This window comes from Aotus nancymaae, unplaced genomic scaffold (genome assembly GCF_030222135.1).
Source record: "Aotus nancymaae isolate 86718 unplaced genomic scaffold, 86718_ANA_hifiasm-v0.15.2.pri h1tg000020l, whole genome shotgun sequence".
Taxonomy (NCBI): domain Eukaryota; kingdom Metazoa; phylum Chordata; class Mammalia; order Primates; family Aotidae; genus Aotus; species Aotus nancymaae.
The window spans coordinates 13,776,250-13,790,624 of record NW_026988432.1 but is presented as its reverse complement, the minus strand read 5'-3'; the positions used below and the strand labels follow the sequence as shown (position 1 = coordinate 13,790,624).

Genomic DNA, 14,375 nt, shown 5'->3' with positions numbered 1-14,375 from the left:
CAAAAGTAGCCAGGCATGGTGGTGCATGCCTGTAATCCCAGCTACTTGGGAGGCTGAGGCAGGAGAATCGCTTGAGCCTGGGAGGTGGAGGTTGTAATGAGCCAAGATTGTGCCACTGCACTCCAGCCTGGGCAACAAGAGCAAAACTCCATCTCAAAAAAAATAAAATAAATAAAATAATAAAAAAAAGAGTAAATCTCATGGCACTTGTATATTGGAAGAAGCCCACAGAACATGGCTGACGAAAGTTAGAAGGAATATTGTAGAAATTGATACTATCCTTGAGCACACGTGTAGTGGGAGAAATCTTGAAACTGGGGCTGACAGATTTTAGCTAATTTTGACAGGCATGTGTAGATATTGACCAATTCTTAAGTTTCAGAGTGACCTCATCCTCCCCCAAAATTTCTTAAACTGTGCCTTTACAAAGAAGTATTTCTATTCTAATGATGTCTTGCTGAGTAAAATGTTGAATCACTCAAAGGATATAGATTAAAAAAGAGAGAGAGAAAAAAAAAATGCTGTGTGGGAGGGGCAGAGCTGTATAAAACCAGTCATTACCATGTCTGAACTGTAACAAGTCTCAGAGGAGCATTGCCTGTCAGACAGCAACTCAGAGAATAACCAGAGAACAACCAGGTATTTCAATGATTTCCATGCCATTTCTGTGGGAAACAGGATTTCATGTTTTCTCTGCCCTCATGCTGGTATTAATAGATTGAAAATTTGAATGTGGGGTGTTTGCAGAGGGTGAGTAAAATTTAAGTGGTGTTTTCTTGTTTAGTTGTTTAATAAGACATATTTTATTTCAAGATTTGAATTACATTTACAAGGTGTAATTTTGAGTCTCAGAAGCCAACAAATGCCTATGTAGCATTAACCAAAATGAAATGTACATTCGTATTGTGATGTCAGTTTTATTGAACAGGTTAGAATATGTATGTTCTCTACTAGCTACTGTTTTGACACTGAATTTGATGGAAATAGCTACAATAAAATATTTTCATTTAAGCAATTGAATGTAATCTCTACACTGTATATAAGTAATAGGAAAAGGGGACTCCATTTGCATCTTAGATGAAAAAGCAGGAACTGAAAAAGTTAAGTAGCAATTTGGGCTGGATCAGTCTAGTACAACAATATGTTTATTGAGTTTAGTTCAATAACGAGTCAATTTAGTGAAAGAGAATAATCAGCAAAACTAGTTGTGGGCTTGACTGAAGTATGGTTCAGTAAATAACTCAATACCCCATAAAAAGATACTTATTCACTATGAAAGCCATCAACTAAAAGAAATTGCTTTTAATTCTGTTGGGGAAAATGTACCAGTATTTGATGAGATATTCTCTTGAAACTGTTGTTTTCTCTCAGTTCTCATTTATTTTTGTGGTCAATTTCAAAATATTTCCACTGCCTAATTGTAAAAAAAAAAATAAAAAATTGTTTTAAATGCTGCAGCAAACTCCAATCTAACATTCAGGGCCAATAGGATGAGGGACGGTGGCCGTGTGGCTGGTGACTCCTCCCAGAGTCTCCCTTCCCTGTGCCAAGTTGCAGTGGTGCATTTGTCAACTTTGTGTTGCAGGAACCAACACAAGCACCAGGAAGCCCAGCCCTGCATATTATTCCCATTAATTCATCCCAGTAATACTATTAAACCTTAATTAAGGGCATACTATATGGAAGTCAGTGAGGTCATATAAATTACTATAATGTTAAAAAATGCACAGGAGGTATACCTGTTCCAGGAGGCTGTGATATTTCACAATGCTCCATGGTTTCAATTTTGCATTGTTTTGAAAGATTTTCATTCAAACATAAAGTATGGCCTCATCTGAGAGTCAGAAAACACTGCATATGGATGCCTTCATAGATTTCGAAAATTCCAAACCTCTCAGACCTTATTTGAGAATTTTGTAGGAAACCATTAGACTTGGAATTGGAAGTCTGGGATCCAGTTTAGGCTTCGGAAATGAACCAGCTGTGTAATCTCCATTTTCACATTTTCATTCGTATAACAGAAATTACTGAGCCTTACTGGACAGGCAATTAGGTAAATTAAAAAGGGAGCTGAAGGAATTTGGTTAACTGCCATATAGACATCAAATATTATTTTTACATTAAATGTAATTAATTGCACCTTATTTAAAAATATAATTCAAACTATTTTTTTGAAAGACGTAAATGCTTCCAGGACAATTTGATTCTGTTCTTATTATCTTCTTTCTTTATCAAGTTACCTTAAATTCTAACTTAATATTAATAGAACTTTCTGATAGTTTGTCTTTAGAGTTAAATATTTTTACTGTCAAAGTTACTAACTATGTGGATTGTTACAAATAATCTAGTATGGATCATTCCAAAGGATCATGTATTTAGGTATGGAAGAAGTCTAAATTTACTTTTCTGGCTCTGATCTCTTATTTACATTTTTCACATGGGGATAGAGAAATATTTTACTTATGTTATTAATACTCAGTTTGTTTCCAAAAAGTATTAAGGTAATTAATTTTAAAAATCTATACAATAAATACAATTAATTTTAAAGACAATTTTAAATTTTAAAAGTAAGAGGAAACAAAGTTTTGAGCCATCCAGTGTAATCTAGTATCTGTGATGAAGCAAGAGAGAAAAAAAAAATGACTGTTTTTTTAAACTTAATAAGCCTTTTAGTAGGATTACAGGTTTACTACGTTTTTATTTTGACTTCCTCTTTCTAGCATTTCTTGAACTATAACTTGCTTAAGCACTTATACTTGATAGTGAAGGTATGAATCACCGAGCAAAGCGATGTGGAACGTTGGAAAGAGTGGACTTCCTTAGACAGACCTGGGCTTGAACCCCTGCTCCACTACCTACCAGCTGTGTGACCTTATACAAGTTACTTAATGTTTCTGGGCCTCAGGATATAATCTATAAAATAGGGAGAATCACCTCTACCTCATATAGACCCTGTAAAGATTAAATGAGGAGAGGAGGTATGAGAGTTTTAGGGATAAATTTTATTTAATTTACTATTTTCGTCTTGATAAAAGAGTTTGGTTATATTTCAAATGAGAAATTTTAATGCAAATTCCAGTCACTTTCTTAAAAAAAAAAAAAAAAGAGTTCATGAACCAAGGGTTCACACAAGAAAGAAGTGGCCATAGGTCCTTGTTGGGGAGCCCTGCCAAGTGAGACCACAGGTGTAGACAGCCAAGACCAGAGCCAGAGGACACCCTTCCTCCTGGGTACTTCCCCCAGCCCCTCCCCAGTTCTGGGAAGGCACTGTCACAAGAAGGTTTCCCAAGGGATGATGATTGTTAGCATTGTTTGGTGTATTTATATATTTTGATAATTATCAGGTATGTTTTAAGCTATGATGAAAGCAAAACATACAGCTGAAAAGATGATCATTGGTCAGGACCAAAAAACACACACACCTTGGGTGTGACCATGCATTCAGCTGCCTGCAGAACCTGAGGTCAGGGAAGGTCTCAGATGGTTCATACCTTGGTGTGTGTATGAGTTTCATAGACCTGGGATTAAGGATTATCCCTGCAATTGTGCCTGGCATTGACTTTCTACCTGGTGGGGTGGCAGAAGAAGGGGGTCTTCTAGTCCTCCCAGTAATGAACTCCCCAGTATAGGAAGCCTTTTTGTAGTAAGGCTGTGGAATGTGTGGTGCGTATAGGGAAGGGGTGTTGGGATAGGGGCTGAGTGAAAGTCCAAACCTTCAAACAATCAGTCTAAGCCACTTTAGAAACAGGAAACTTGAAAGAAATTGACCGTCTTACCCGGCGCAACACGACTATGTATGCAGGTGGCATACATTTCAATAGGTGTGTATCTTCCTGTGTGGCAGTGTGTGTGGTGTGGATGTGTGCAGTGTTTTGTAGGGGCAGCATAGAAGCTGAGAGTATGACTTTAGGGTCGGCCTATCCAGCTTAAATTCCTACTCCCATCCGTATTTATTGTCATTGTTATTCTATGGCATGCCACAAAATGTCACTACTCACCATACAAAACACTTCATGTATCTCAGGACTGGCTATGTAATTTACAGGGTCTCGTGCACAGTGAAAATGTGGGCCTTTTGCGTACAATTATCAAGAATTTCAAAATGGTGACAGGAGACCATTTGGCCAAGCATGGGGCTTTTTATGGCTGCACAGGTGGCATGACCATGAAGCTGTCCCTGCCCTGCCTCATGTTCCATGAGGGAATCCGACCCTGCTCACCCAATGTTAACTCGTTTCAGAGCTGTTTTTTTCTTCCTCTCTTTCCTTCTAGATTGAAACAATGGAGGACCTTTGTGTGGCAAACACAATCTTTGCCCTCAATTTATTCAAGCACCTGGCAAAAGCAAGCCCCACCCAGAACCTCTTCCTCTCCCCATGGAGCATTTCGTCGACCATGGCCATGGTCTACATGGGCTCCAGGGGCAGCACCAAAGACCAGATGGCCAAGGTGAGTTTGAGCTAAAGCTCCACATTTGGGCTGAGAGGTTCCTGAATGGAATTGGAGAATTGCTCTTGTTTTATGCTAAAGACATTTTGACTCAGGAGGTCAGCAATCACTACAGGTAATGAAGCACTGATCCTTACAACACAAATTCCTTAGATTCAAATCTATAAGACAGCCAAACCCCCAAAACCTTCAACTGTAGCTGTTGAAGGCATATGGGAGTTGAATAGCCTGCAAGGCTGGAAACAGTTATGAGTGGCCACATCTTATATTTTAATGATACGGTATTCTTATTTTTCAAAGTGAGTGTTTTGTACTCATTATCTCATTCAGTTTTATGACAGATATCATTTTACAGATGAGAGCACTGGTGATGTCAAGGAAGCCCCTACTGTCTCCTAACTCCTAGCTTGGGCTCCTTCACGTTGCTCTGCCACTGTGGTGTTTGTTCCCTATTCCTACGGAGAATTCCTGCTAATGTTAAGAGAGTATCACAAAGGGGGGAAAAAACCACACCAGAGCAGTGCTCATTATACCCACAGAAATGCATAAATAATGAGGTAGCTGCAGAAGACCTGGCCATATGATCATGCCTGTGAGGTCACAGCAGCAGAATGGGACCTGGCATTATGCATGGCCAGCCCTGAAAACCAAGGTGGATGGGGTGCACAACAGCATCGTGAGGGATTTCTGCAAGGCCACTGCCTGCCTTCCTTGGTAAATGGACACGAACTCAGTCAGGGAACTCTTTCCATGGAGTCTGGGCCCTGGAAATTATGTTGGATTACTTCAGTTGTACACTGCAATCGCCACTGCAATAGTCACTCCATGCATACAAAATTCTTGTGATCATGCCATTTCCTAGGTTAGGGACTTCGATGTGACCATGATATCATCAAAATTTCCTTGCATTCAAACATACAAATATTAACATTGAAGGTTTTAAGGACAAGCACACATTGTGCATGCAGTCACACCAAGATGCTACCGGCTGGTTTCCAGTTTCCCACGAGAAAGTACCTGAGTGTAAATACATTCTTTCCATGCACATGGTGACCCATGTAAGGTGGGCCTCATTTGAAGTTAGAAGTTTCACAAAGAGAGCATTGGCCAATCTTGCTGCAGGAGGACAAGGGATGGATGAATCACCCTCTGTGTTTGTGACAGTTTGAACATCCAGACTTGAAACAAAACTCAGTTGCTCAACTCCCTGATACAAGTAGCCTTTTGCAATACTCTTTCCCCTTTATTTATTTTATTTTATTTTTGCCTTGAAAGAATAAAAGATAGTAAATTGACGTGAAAACTTTAGAAACATCAGGTCTTAGTTTTTTTTTTTTTTTTTTTTTTAACGTAAAGGAATCAGAAGCAATGTATTTTGGGAGCAAATGCTAAATGAAGTGCTCTGGATGGTTAAAGTAAAAATCTTGATTTTGGCACTGGAGGAAAATAAACTGATCGTTCTGGACACAAGACAGCTTTTCTGTATCTAAGAAATTCTTTAAGCCTCTGAGACTGTGTGAGGATTCTATGTAGTCTTTTTTGACAAATATTTCCGTTTTAAATTATACTTTAAGTTCTGGGGTACATGTGCAGAATGTGCAGGTTTGTTACACAGGTATATATGTGCCATGGTGGTTTGTTGCACCCATCAACCTGTAATCTACATTAGGTATTTCTCCTAATGCTATCCCTCCCTGCAGTCTTTTTACAACTCTGTTGCATGTGCAGATTTTGAAATTCAAATGTTAATATGATTGCTTCCCAAATAAAAAGAAAAAGACATTTCTTGGCTTGGAGAAAGAAGTGCAGATTTTGGAGACCGACGTATCTGTGTTTGAGTGTTGGCTTTGCTCCTTACTCTGTGTGTATGAGGACATCGAAACCCTCTGCATCTCAGTTTTCTCATCTACAAAATGGAATAAAAATGTGTAGCCTGCAAAACAGTTGTGAAAGATTAGAGATAATATGTAAGGCACCTAGTAGCAGTCATTGTAAACATAACCAATACTTATGAGAACTTAACCAGGCATCTTTCTGAGAACTTCTTATAAATTTACGCACATAATACAAAATACTATGAGGTAGGTGCGATGATCACCATACTCATTTTACAGATGAGGGAATTGGGACAAGAAGAAACCACACAGTTGGGAATTGCCGAGGCTGTTAGGAGTGGTATAGTTGTAGTGAAAGAAAAGAATAAATAAAAGGTATACGCTCCTAGGCAGCGTAGGTCTGTGGGAATTAGGGCGCCAGCTCTTATGCTTATAGTGAGGCAACAGACCATCCAGGCCAAACTGTCCTCGCATGGACTAGGGGCAGCTCACAGCCCCATTTTTGCAGGGAGCTCTCCCTGAGTGACTTTGACACTAATTCAGGAAGGCTTTAGTGCTAGCCCAGAGAACCCTGATTTAAGGGTCAATTTCCTTGTCAGGGAGGAAACCCAGCCAAGCTGTCACAGGAAATATTCTTCTTTTGTGTGAGGGCAGAGTCGCACCACTTCTTTTCAGAGAGTACTAGGCAGGAGTTATGATGTATAACTGGAAGAGCAGAGAAAGACCTCCCAAACCCTAACACATCTCCCCCTAGCCCAGAAATTCCCCAACTTGCTGGACGAGGCTGCCTTAATTAACTTCATTAGCAGAACCCCTACCCTCAAGCCACTTACCAGATCAGCTTCTCCTCAGGGGCCCCATAGGGAAGTGCTGCAGGACAAAGGGTTTCCAAGGAGGTTGGAAGGGGTGGGTGGCTGTGAGGCTGGGCCAGCTTGCAGGTACTAAGGCTGGCAGACCAAGGCGGGCGGGAGGCAGTGTTGTGGGAAGGGGATCTGAGGCAGCTTCAGAGGGAACAGTTTTCGCTGCCAGCTTCCCCATGTCAGCCAAAACTGCCTACTTACCATACAAAGAGATTCAAGGTGTCGTCAGACCAACTTGTCCCTGACACGGACATTCACGTCTCCGTGTGTGAATATGGTATGTGTAAATATTTTAGGTCAGCCCTGTTAATATCACGTGACCCATTTTTATGCTTTAGCTGACTTTGGCTTGTAGTTTTTGGCAGATTGGAAGTCTTTTGTATATAAGGCCACTGAAAAGAGAGAGAGACACAAGGTTCTGAGTTAACCTTGTGACTTTCTTCAAAATACTGGCATTTTTTTCAAAGCAATTAATTGGTTGGATATAATTTAGACAATTTGGGGAAGAGGTTTTACATCATTTCATAATAACAAATTGTTTTCCAAAATGGCCAGGATATAAATTTCTATAAGGGAAATTTTGGTTGGCTGACACCTTTATATTACGCAGAAAGAGTATTGAGCATCTGTGCTTGTTTCCCATGTATAAGGGCAGGGAAAAGATCTAGGACCATTGTAGAGCCACTTGATAGCCAGCGTTTTAAAAGTTCAGTAAATCTGGGGGCAAGTGTAACCATTCTCCTTAATTCTGATTGCAGGTGCTTCAGTTTAATCAAGTCGGAGCCAATGCGGTTACCCCCGTGACTCCAGAGAACTTCACCAGCTGTGGATACATGCAGCAGATCCAGAAGGGTACTTATCCTGATGCGATTTTGCAGGTATATGACTTACTGGTTCATATCTCTTTTGTATTTTATTTCTACAATCTTCTTGTCTTAAAGCCACAATGTTAGACTAGGAAGGAAGCAAATATATCCTCCCCCATTCACAGAAAGAAAGCTAAGACTTGGAGTTATTAAGAAAAATATATCCTAAGGTGATACCCATAATGAGAGATGCGTGGGGGCAGAATCCAGACTTCATGAGTTGTAGGCCAAGCCTATTTCTTTCTAAGTTCTCTCACGCCCCTCTGTCATTGGTGAGGTATGTGTAATTTATTATAAATCCACAGTAGAGACTCCTAGAATACACGTGTATGGATGAGTATTTCCAGAAGAGAGGGCAGGGACTGACAATTAATTGAGAAATGGGGGAAGGCCAGGCCCAATGACTGCATAAGAAATCACTGACCTTCAGATATCTTTCCCTCTATCTATCTAACCTATCATCTGTCATTGATGTCTCTCATCTATCTTATCTATCATATATCAATCAATCTTATCTATATATCTTATCTATCATCTATCTTCTCTCTCATCTGTCTTTTATCTATTAATCAATCCCATATCTCAGGCAGTAATACCTTTCTTCAATACTCCATTTCCTTAAATGTCAGGTATCCAGTTAAATTACAGAAACTGGGTACAGACTGCTCCTGTTGGTAACCGACTTTCGCAGTCATGCTTATGAAGTAAATTATGAAGAGGTATCGCCAAATCTCTCTTTCTGGGCACTCTGACAATCTTTCTACCCATTGCCCAGGGAATTATGGGCTGGAGGAGGTGGACAGGAGCCTGATCGTGTGGAGATTATGCCAGGTCTCCTGCAATACCTGGCAGTCCACCTGGAAGGCTCTGTCCCCTGCCCTAGGACAGGGTGCTTCTTTGTAAGATCATTACTAAGACGTTTCCTCCCTGCCAGCTTTACTGAGGTATAATTGACAAATAAAAAGTGTATGTATTCAAGATGTACAATGTGATGACTTGCTATACCTATACATTGTGAAATGATTACAGTCAAATTAATGAACACATCCATCACTACAATTAATTACCATTTGTATGTACGTGTGTATGTGTAGTAAGTACACTTAAAAATACATATTCTTCACAAATTTCAAGTAAACAATTTTATGAACGACAGCTATTAACAAACACAGTCTTATTAACTATAGTCATTATACCATATATTAGATCCTCAGAACATATCCATCTTATAAATACAACAAAAATTCCTTAGAGTCCTTGAAGTTTAGGAAACTGAAAAGGGACCTTTCTTCTAGGCTGTTAGTTACCTCCTGGTTAAATCCAATCCATAGACACAGCAAAATTTGAAACAAATTAAAATCCATCGTATTGGTTTTAATGCACCACATCCTTATCAAAATAATTTTCTCAAAGATTCCTCTAAAGTACTAAAAACAAAGTATGTATTAACATAGCATTTCATCATTGTACTCAAAAATGTTATCATGACTTAAGAAATACCTTGTTTGGTAGTCCTGTGTTAAATACAGAGAATCCCTTCTTTCTATTCAAGGCACAAGCTGCAGATAAAATCCATTCATCCTTCCGCTCTCTTAGCTCTGCAATCAACGCATCCACAGGGGGTTATTTATTGGAAAGTGTCAATAAGCTGTTTGGCGAGAAGTCTGCAAGCTTCAGGGAAGTAAGTGAAACCTGTAATTGAAATGGCTGGGTCCCAAACAAGTAATGAGGTCACTTTCAAAGCAATTCTCTACAATTCTACAGTTCATAAAAGCAGAGTTGGAATTCCACACCTGCTCCCTGGGGCTGGCCTCACATTAACAGCTGCCCCTCCTGTTCCCTCTGTGGCTGCCTCCTCTTCCTGTTGCAAATGTCCCAGTTGCAGAGTCATAAATCAGGAAAACAAACGCAACTGTTTTCCAGAGACACTATCCCCCAAGCCAAACCTCTTTCCTTTTATTCTGTGTCTATAATGCAAAGAGTGCAAGACAGTGGGTAGAGATGGGTGGGAGTGTGCACCACTTCACACCCATGTGGGTTCTGCACTCTTTCTCCCTTCAGCACCTGCCTTCCATAGCCAAACTCCACTCCCACCCTTACCCTAGGTCTCCTAATCTCAATAGGAAGATCGTAATTCACAATTACACCATGGCTTGTTTGGTATATATTCTGTGTAACCTTTGGCATTGTCTTGCTTCAAAGGAATATATTCGACTCTGTCAGAAATATTACTCCTCAGAACCCCAAGCAGTAGACTTCCTAGAATGTGCAGAAGAAGCCCAAAAAAAGATTAATTCATGGGTCAAGACACAAACCAAAGGTAAAACCAAGAAAATATTTTCTTTTCTTCTTTCCATTTTGACAACTCTGATCTTTTTCCATCCGTGAACTTAGCCTTCACCCCTTTACAATTTGTCCGAGTTTAGTTACTTTGGTGGATGCAACTTTATTCCTGTTTAGCTCAGTGGTGTTTTAAGTGAGAAGAAATAATTGAGGCCTACTAATAGAAGATATATGGTTAGTAATTAAATATTTGATTTTGGATATTACCTGAGAATAGAATATGAAAGGAGGCAGAATTTTCCAAAATGGGAAATATGAGTCAGATCCTCAGACTGTCTATACCAGATCTAGAAGAACATGATATACTTTGGAAAGGCACTATTGTATTCCTTAAGGGCCTCTCTTTCACTTCCTTCTGATTTAAATAACTTTCAACTGCAAAACTTTGAGAAAACAATATAAAAGGAAGTGAAAATCTCGTTTCAAATTTGATAGGAGGTCTATATTTTAAATGCATTATTTCTTCATTTTTTTCTTTGACTTTGCAAGCCTTTTGAGAAATTGGTTTCAATTTTATTTTTGATTTAAATAAATCTAAAGAAAAACTACCTTGAAGATCAACATCTCTGTAATTTGATGAATTTAGTTTGATGGCTACTCAGAAAATTCAGGAAGTAATTTCACAGTTCTTGATTATGAAACCTAAATATATGTTATGTTTCCTGTAGGCAAAATCCCAAACTTGTTACCTGAAGGTTCTGTAGATGGGGACACCAGGATGGTCCTGGTGAATGCTGTCTACTTCAAAGGAAAGTGGAAAACTCCATTTGAGAAGAAATTAAATGGGCTTTATCCTTTCCGTGTGAACTCGGTATGAGAAAACAAAATGTATCTTCCTAACATATATTTTAGAGCCTTTGACAAGATATAGACAGAAACATTAGAGACCTCTCATTCATTTTCCTACATGACTTGCTAGTTAGAGATTATGCAGGTTGGACAGTTGATTGACTCTTTCAAGAAACAGTACAGGTAGTGGGGAAGACCATGGCTTTGTAATTATATGTTCCCAGACTCAAATGTTGGCTTTACCACTTAGTTCAAAGAGCTGTAAGTACTGACACATGGCAGAGTTCCTGGCCCATAATAAGAACTGAACAAGTGTTATAGAATCATGGTTGTCATTACCATTATTGTCTATTTTACTAAATGATGGATATAAAGTTGAACAAGCTAATAACACCAGAGTACCAACTGTAAAGGTGTACAAATAATTTATTTTGTTGAATTTAAAAAAACCCACATTTATCCAACACGAAAGTAGAACCCATCCTCCTTTATGTCTAATTGTAAATCTCTTGACATCTTATAATTGACTTCCATATTTTACTTTTTAATAATATTAGACTCAGCGCACACCTGTACAGATGATGTACTTGCATGAAAAGCTAAACATTGGATACATAGAAGACCTAAAGGCTCAGATTCTAGAACTCCCGTATGCTGGAGATGTTAGCATGCTCCTGTTGCTTCCAGATGAAATTGCTGATGTGTCCACTGGCTTGGAGCTGGTAAGGCATTGAGATATTTAAATTTCTGGGGCTAAACCTGCCTTTTGTGAGATGAATATATACTCCTTACAAAATGATGTGGTAATTTTTCATGGAAATATATAAAACAGTTGACAGTAAATGTAGCATGTCTCTACATTTCATTCAAAGCCTTAACCATGCCACACATGCTACCTTCTTGTAAAAATCTGACCAACCTATGAACTTTTTATATCACCCACAATGTAGTAAAGTCACTGATTTTTAATATTAGACTTAAAGTTGTTTTACTTCTTTTCTAATACTTGCCGTATTTTCTTTTGTTTGTTTTGTTTTGCTTTGCAGCTAGAAAGTGAAATAACCTATGACAATCTCAACAAGTGGACCAGCAAAGACAAAATGGCTGAAGATGATGTTGAGGTGTTCATGCCCCAATTCAAATTAGAAGAGCATTATGAACTCAAATCCATTCTGAGAAGCATGGGCATGGAGGACGCCTTCAACAAGGGACACGCCAATTTCTCGGGGATGTCGGAGAGGAACGACCTGTTTCTTTCTGAAGTGTTCCACCAAGCCACGGTGGATGTGAATGAGGAGGGCACTGAAGCGGCCGCTGGCACAGGAGGCGTTATGTCAGGCAGAACCGGTCACGGAGGCCCACAGTTCGTGGCAGATCATCCTTTTCTTTTCCTTATTATGCATAAAATAACCAAGTGCATTTTATTTTTTGGTAGATTTTCCTCACCCTAAAACTAAAACATTCTCTTTCTGCAAAAGATTTTCTACATGAGCTGTGTGCCTCATAATTGCTATGTCAAATTGCCAAAAATTTAGAGATGTTTTCTATGTATTTCTGTTCTTCTGAACAACTTCTGCTACACGCTAAATAAAAACAAAGAAATAATTAGACAATTGTCCATCATAACATGACAACCATATTAATCATTTGGTCTTCTAAAATGAGATGATGCCCATTTAGATTTTCCTTACTATCAGTTTATTTTTATAACATTTACTTTGTTATTTATTATTTTATATAATGGTGAGTTTTTAAATTATTGCTTACCGTCTATTTAATGTAGCTAATAAAGTTATAGAAGCAGATGATGAATTTCCTATTTTAAAAAATGCATTTACTTGTTCTCATAATGAAGAATGAGTAGGTGTCCCTCCATGCCTTTCTATAATAAATATCTGGAAAAAACATTAAACAATAGGAAAATATATGTTCTGTGCATTTCTAGCAATACATATCACATACATGTCTGTATATTATATTCAATTGCAAGTATATAATAAATAAACCTGCTTCCAAACAACAATACGTTTGTTTTCATTTCATTAGGTCTACAGATCATAAGACCTATTACACCTTGATTCCCAGGAGTTGAGCATCATGACTCACAAAAATGGAGAAAAAAATAAACATGATGAAGGAGCCAAGGGCATAACCACCCTCTTTCAAAAAGACCCAGTGTTGAGGGTGAGTGGGATGGGGCAGAGTGAGAAATGGATTAGAGCTGCTTTCTCACAGTAGTAAAGACATAGCAATTCAGAACAGTCTAGAGTCTTTTGGGGAAACCAGTGTCTAAACATTAAGGACACCAGGATTAATGACCAAGTCGAGTGGTCCAGACACAGAAGGCCTCACTCACTGAACTGAGAGTTCCAAGTAGTGAAGATGGGGAGATGGGCTGCGTCCAAGAGGAGGAGGGAAAACGTAAGATGGCTCCTTCTACGGAAGTTTGTTTCAAATAGCAGTGAATGCTTTTGAGTGAGTCACAGGCAGAGCAGAACAAGAAGACCTGAGGAATAAGGCAAATTGTAGGTTGGGGGCCTCAACTGGCAATAGAGTCTGACTGCAGAAGTGTGACTAGGTCCTGGAAACATATCACACTCCCTTTGATGGCAGGCAGGGATGCTTGACCCACTAGAACACGGTAGCTAAAGAAGTAGCTTCAAGACTTAGACTCTCTGCCTCCAAATCCCAGTTGTAACACGTACAAGTAGTTTAACCACGGGCCAACCGTGGTGCTTCTTTTTGCTTCAGTTTTCTTTCAGTGAAAACGAAAAATACTGCTTTTAACATAAGATTGCTATGATGACTAAATGATTTCACATATATCAAGCAATAAAAAGAATACTTGGCATAAATAATATTTAATAAATAAAAATGACTATGATCTTTCTTATCTTTGTTAGTAATAAAACTGTCTCATTGAAAGCTGGTCAAACATGAATCCAGAAAAGTACTCAGTTAACATTTTAAGGCTTGAATAATGGTGTATTTCCTCTAATCAGACATTCCTGAAAATTAAGAGTTGCTGTTGCTTGCATTCTTCTACTTACTTTTAAATTCATTTCTCTTTTCTTTCTTTTTTTTTTTTTTTTTTTTTTTTTTGAGACAGAGTTTTGTTGCCCAGGCTGGAGTGCAATGGTGCAATCTTGGCTCACTGCAACCTCTGCCTCCCGAGTTCAAGTGATTCTCCTGTCTCAGCCTCCCAAGTAGCTGGGATTACAGGCATGTGCCAC

General features: G+C 38.9%; 1 protein-coding gene across 3 annotated transcripts; it reads left to right on the top strand.

Annotated features, from left to right (window-relative positions):
- The first annotated feature begins 573 nt into the window (after positions 1 to 573).
- SERPINB2 (serpin family B member 2) lies at positions 574 to 13,165 on the top strand. 3 transcript variants are annotated; one of them, XM_064378955.1, is made up of 8 exons: positions 574 to 639; positions 4,273 to 4,449; positions 7,903 to 8,022; positions 9,563 to 9,691; positions 10,213 to 10,330; positions 11,022 to 11,164; positions 11,700 to 11,864; positions 12,189 to 13,165. In XM_064378955.1, exons 2-8 carry the CDS (start codon positions 4,282 to 4,284, stop codon positions 12,591 to 12,593), a joined length of 1,248 nt encoding a protein of 415 aa, XP_064235025.1. In that variant the 5' UTR covers positions 574 to 639; positions 4,273 to 4,281; the 3' UTR covers positions 12,594 to 13,165. The 3 variants fall into 3 exon arrangements, with proteins under 3 accessions (XP_064235025.1, XP_012320801.2, XP_064235026.1); XM_012465378.3 differs by lacking the exon at positions 574 to 639 and having other exon boundaries at positions 4,248 to 4,449; XM_064378956.1 differs by lacking the exons at positions 574 to 639; positions 4,273 to 4,449 and adding an exon at positions 7,174 to 7,421.
- The last annotated feature ends 1,210 nt before the right edge of the window (positions 13,166 to 14,375 follow it).

Coding starts and splice junctions, on each gene's coding strand:
- SERPINB2 (XM_064378955.1), top strand. CDS start 4,282: ATGGAGGACCTTTGTGTGGCAAACACAATCTTTGCCCTCAATTTATTC. Junction 4,450..7,902: donor CCAAAGACCAGATGGCCAAG/GTGAGTTTGAGC, acceptor TTCTGATTGCAG/GTGCTTCAGTTTAATCAAGT. Junction 9,692..10,212: donor AGTCTGCAAGCTTCAGGGAA/GTAAGTGAAACC, acceptor CTTGCTTCAAAG/GAATATATTCGACTCTGTCA.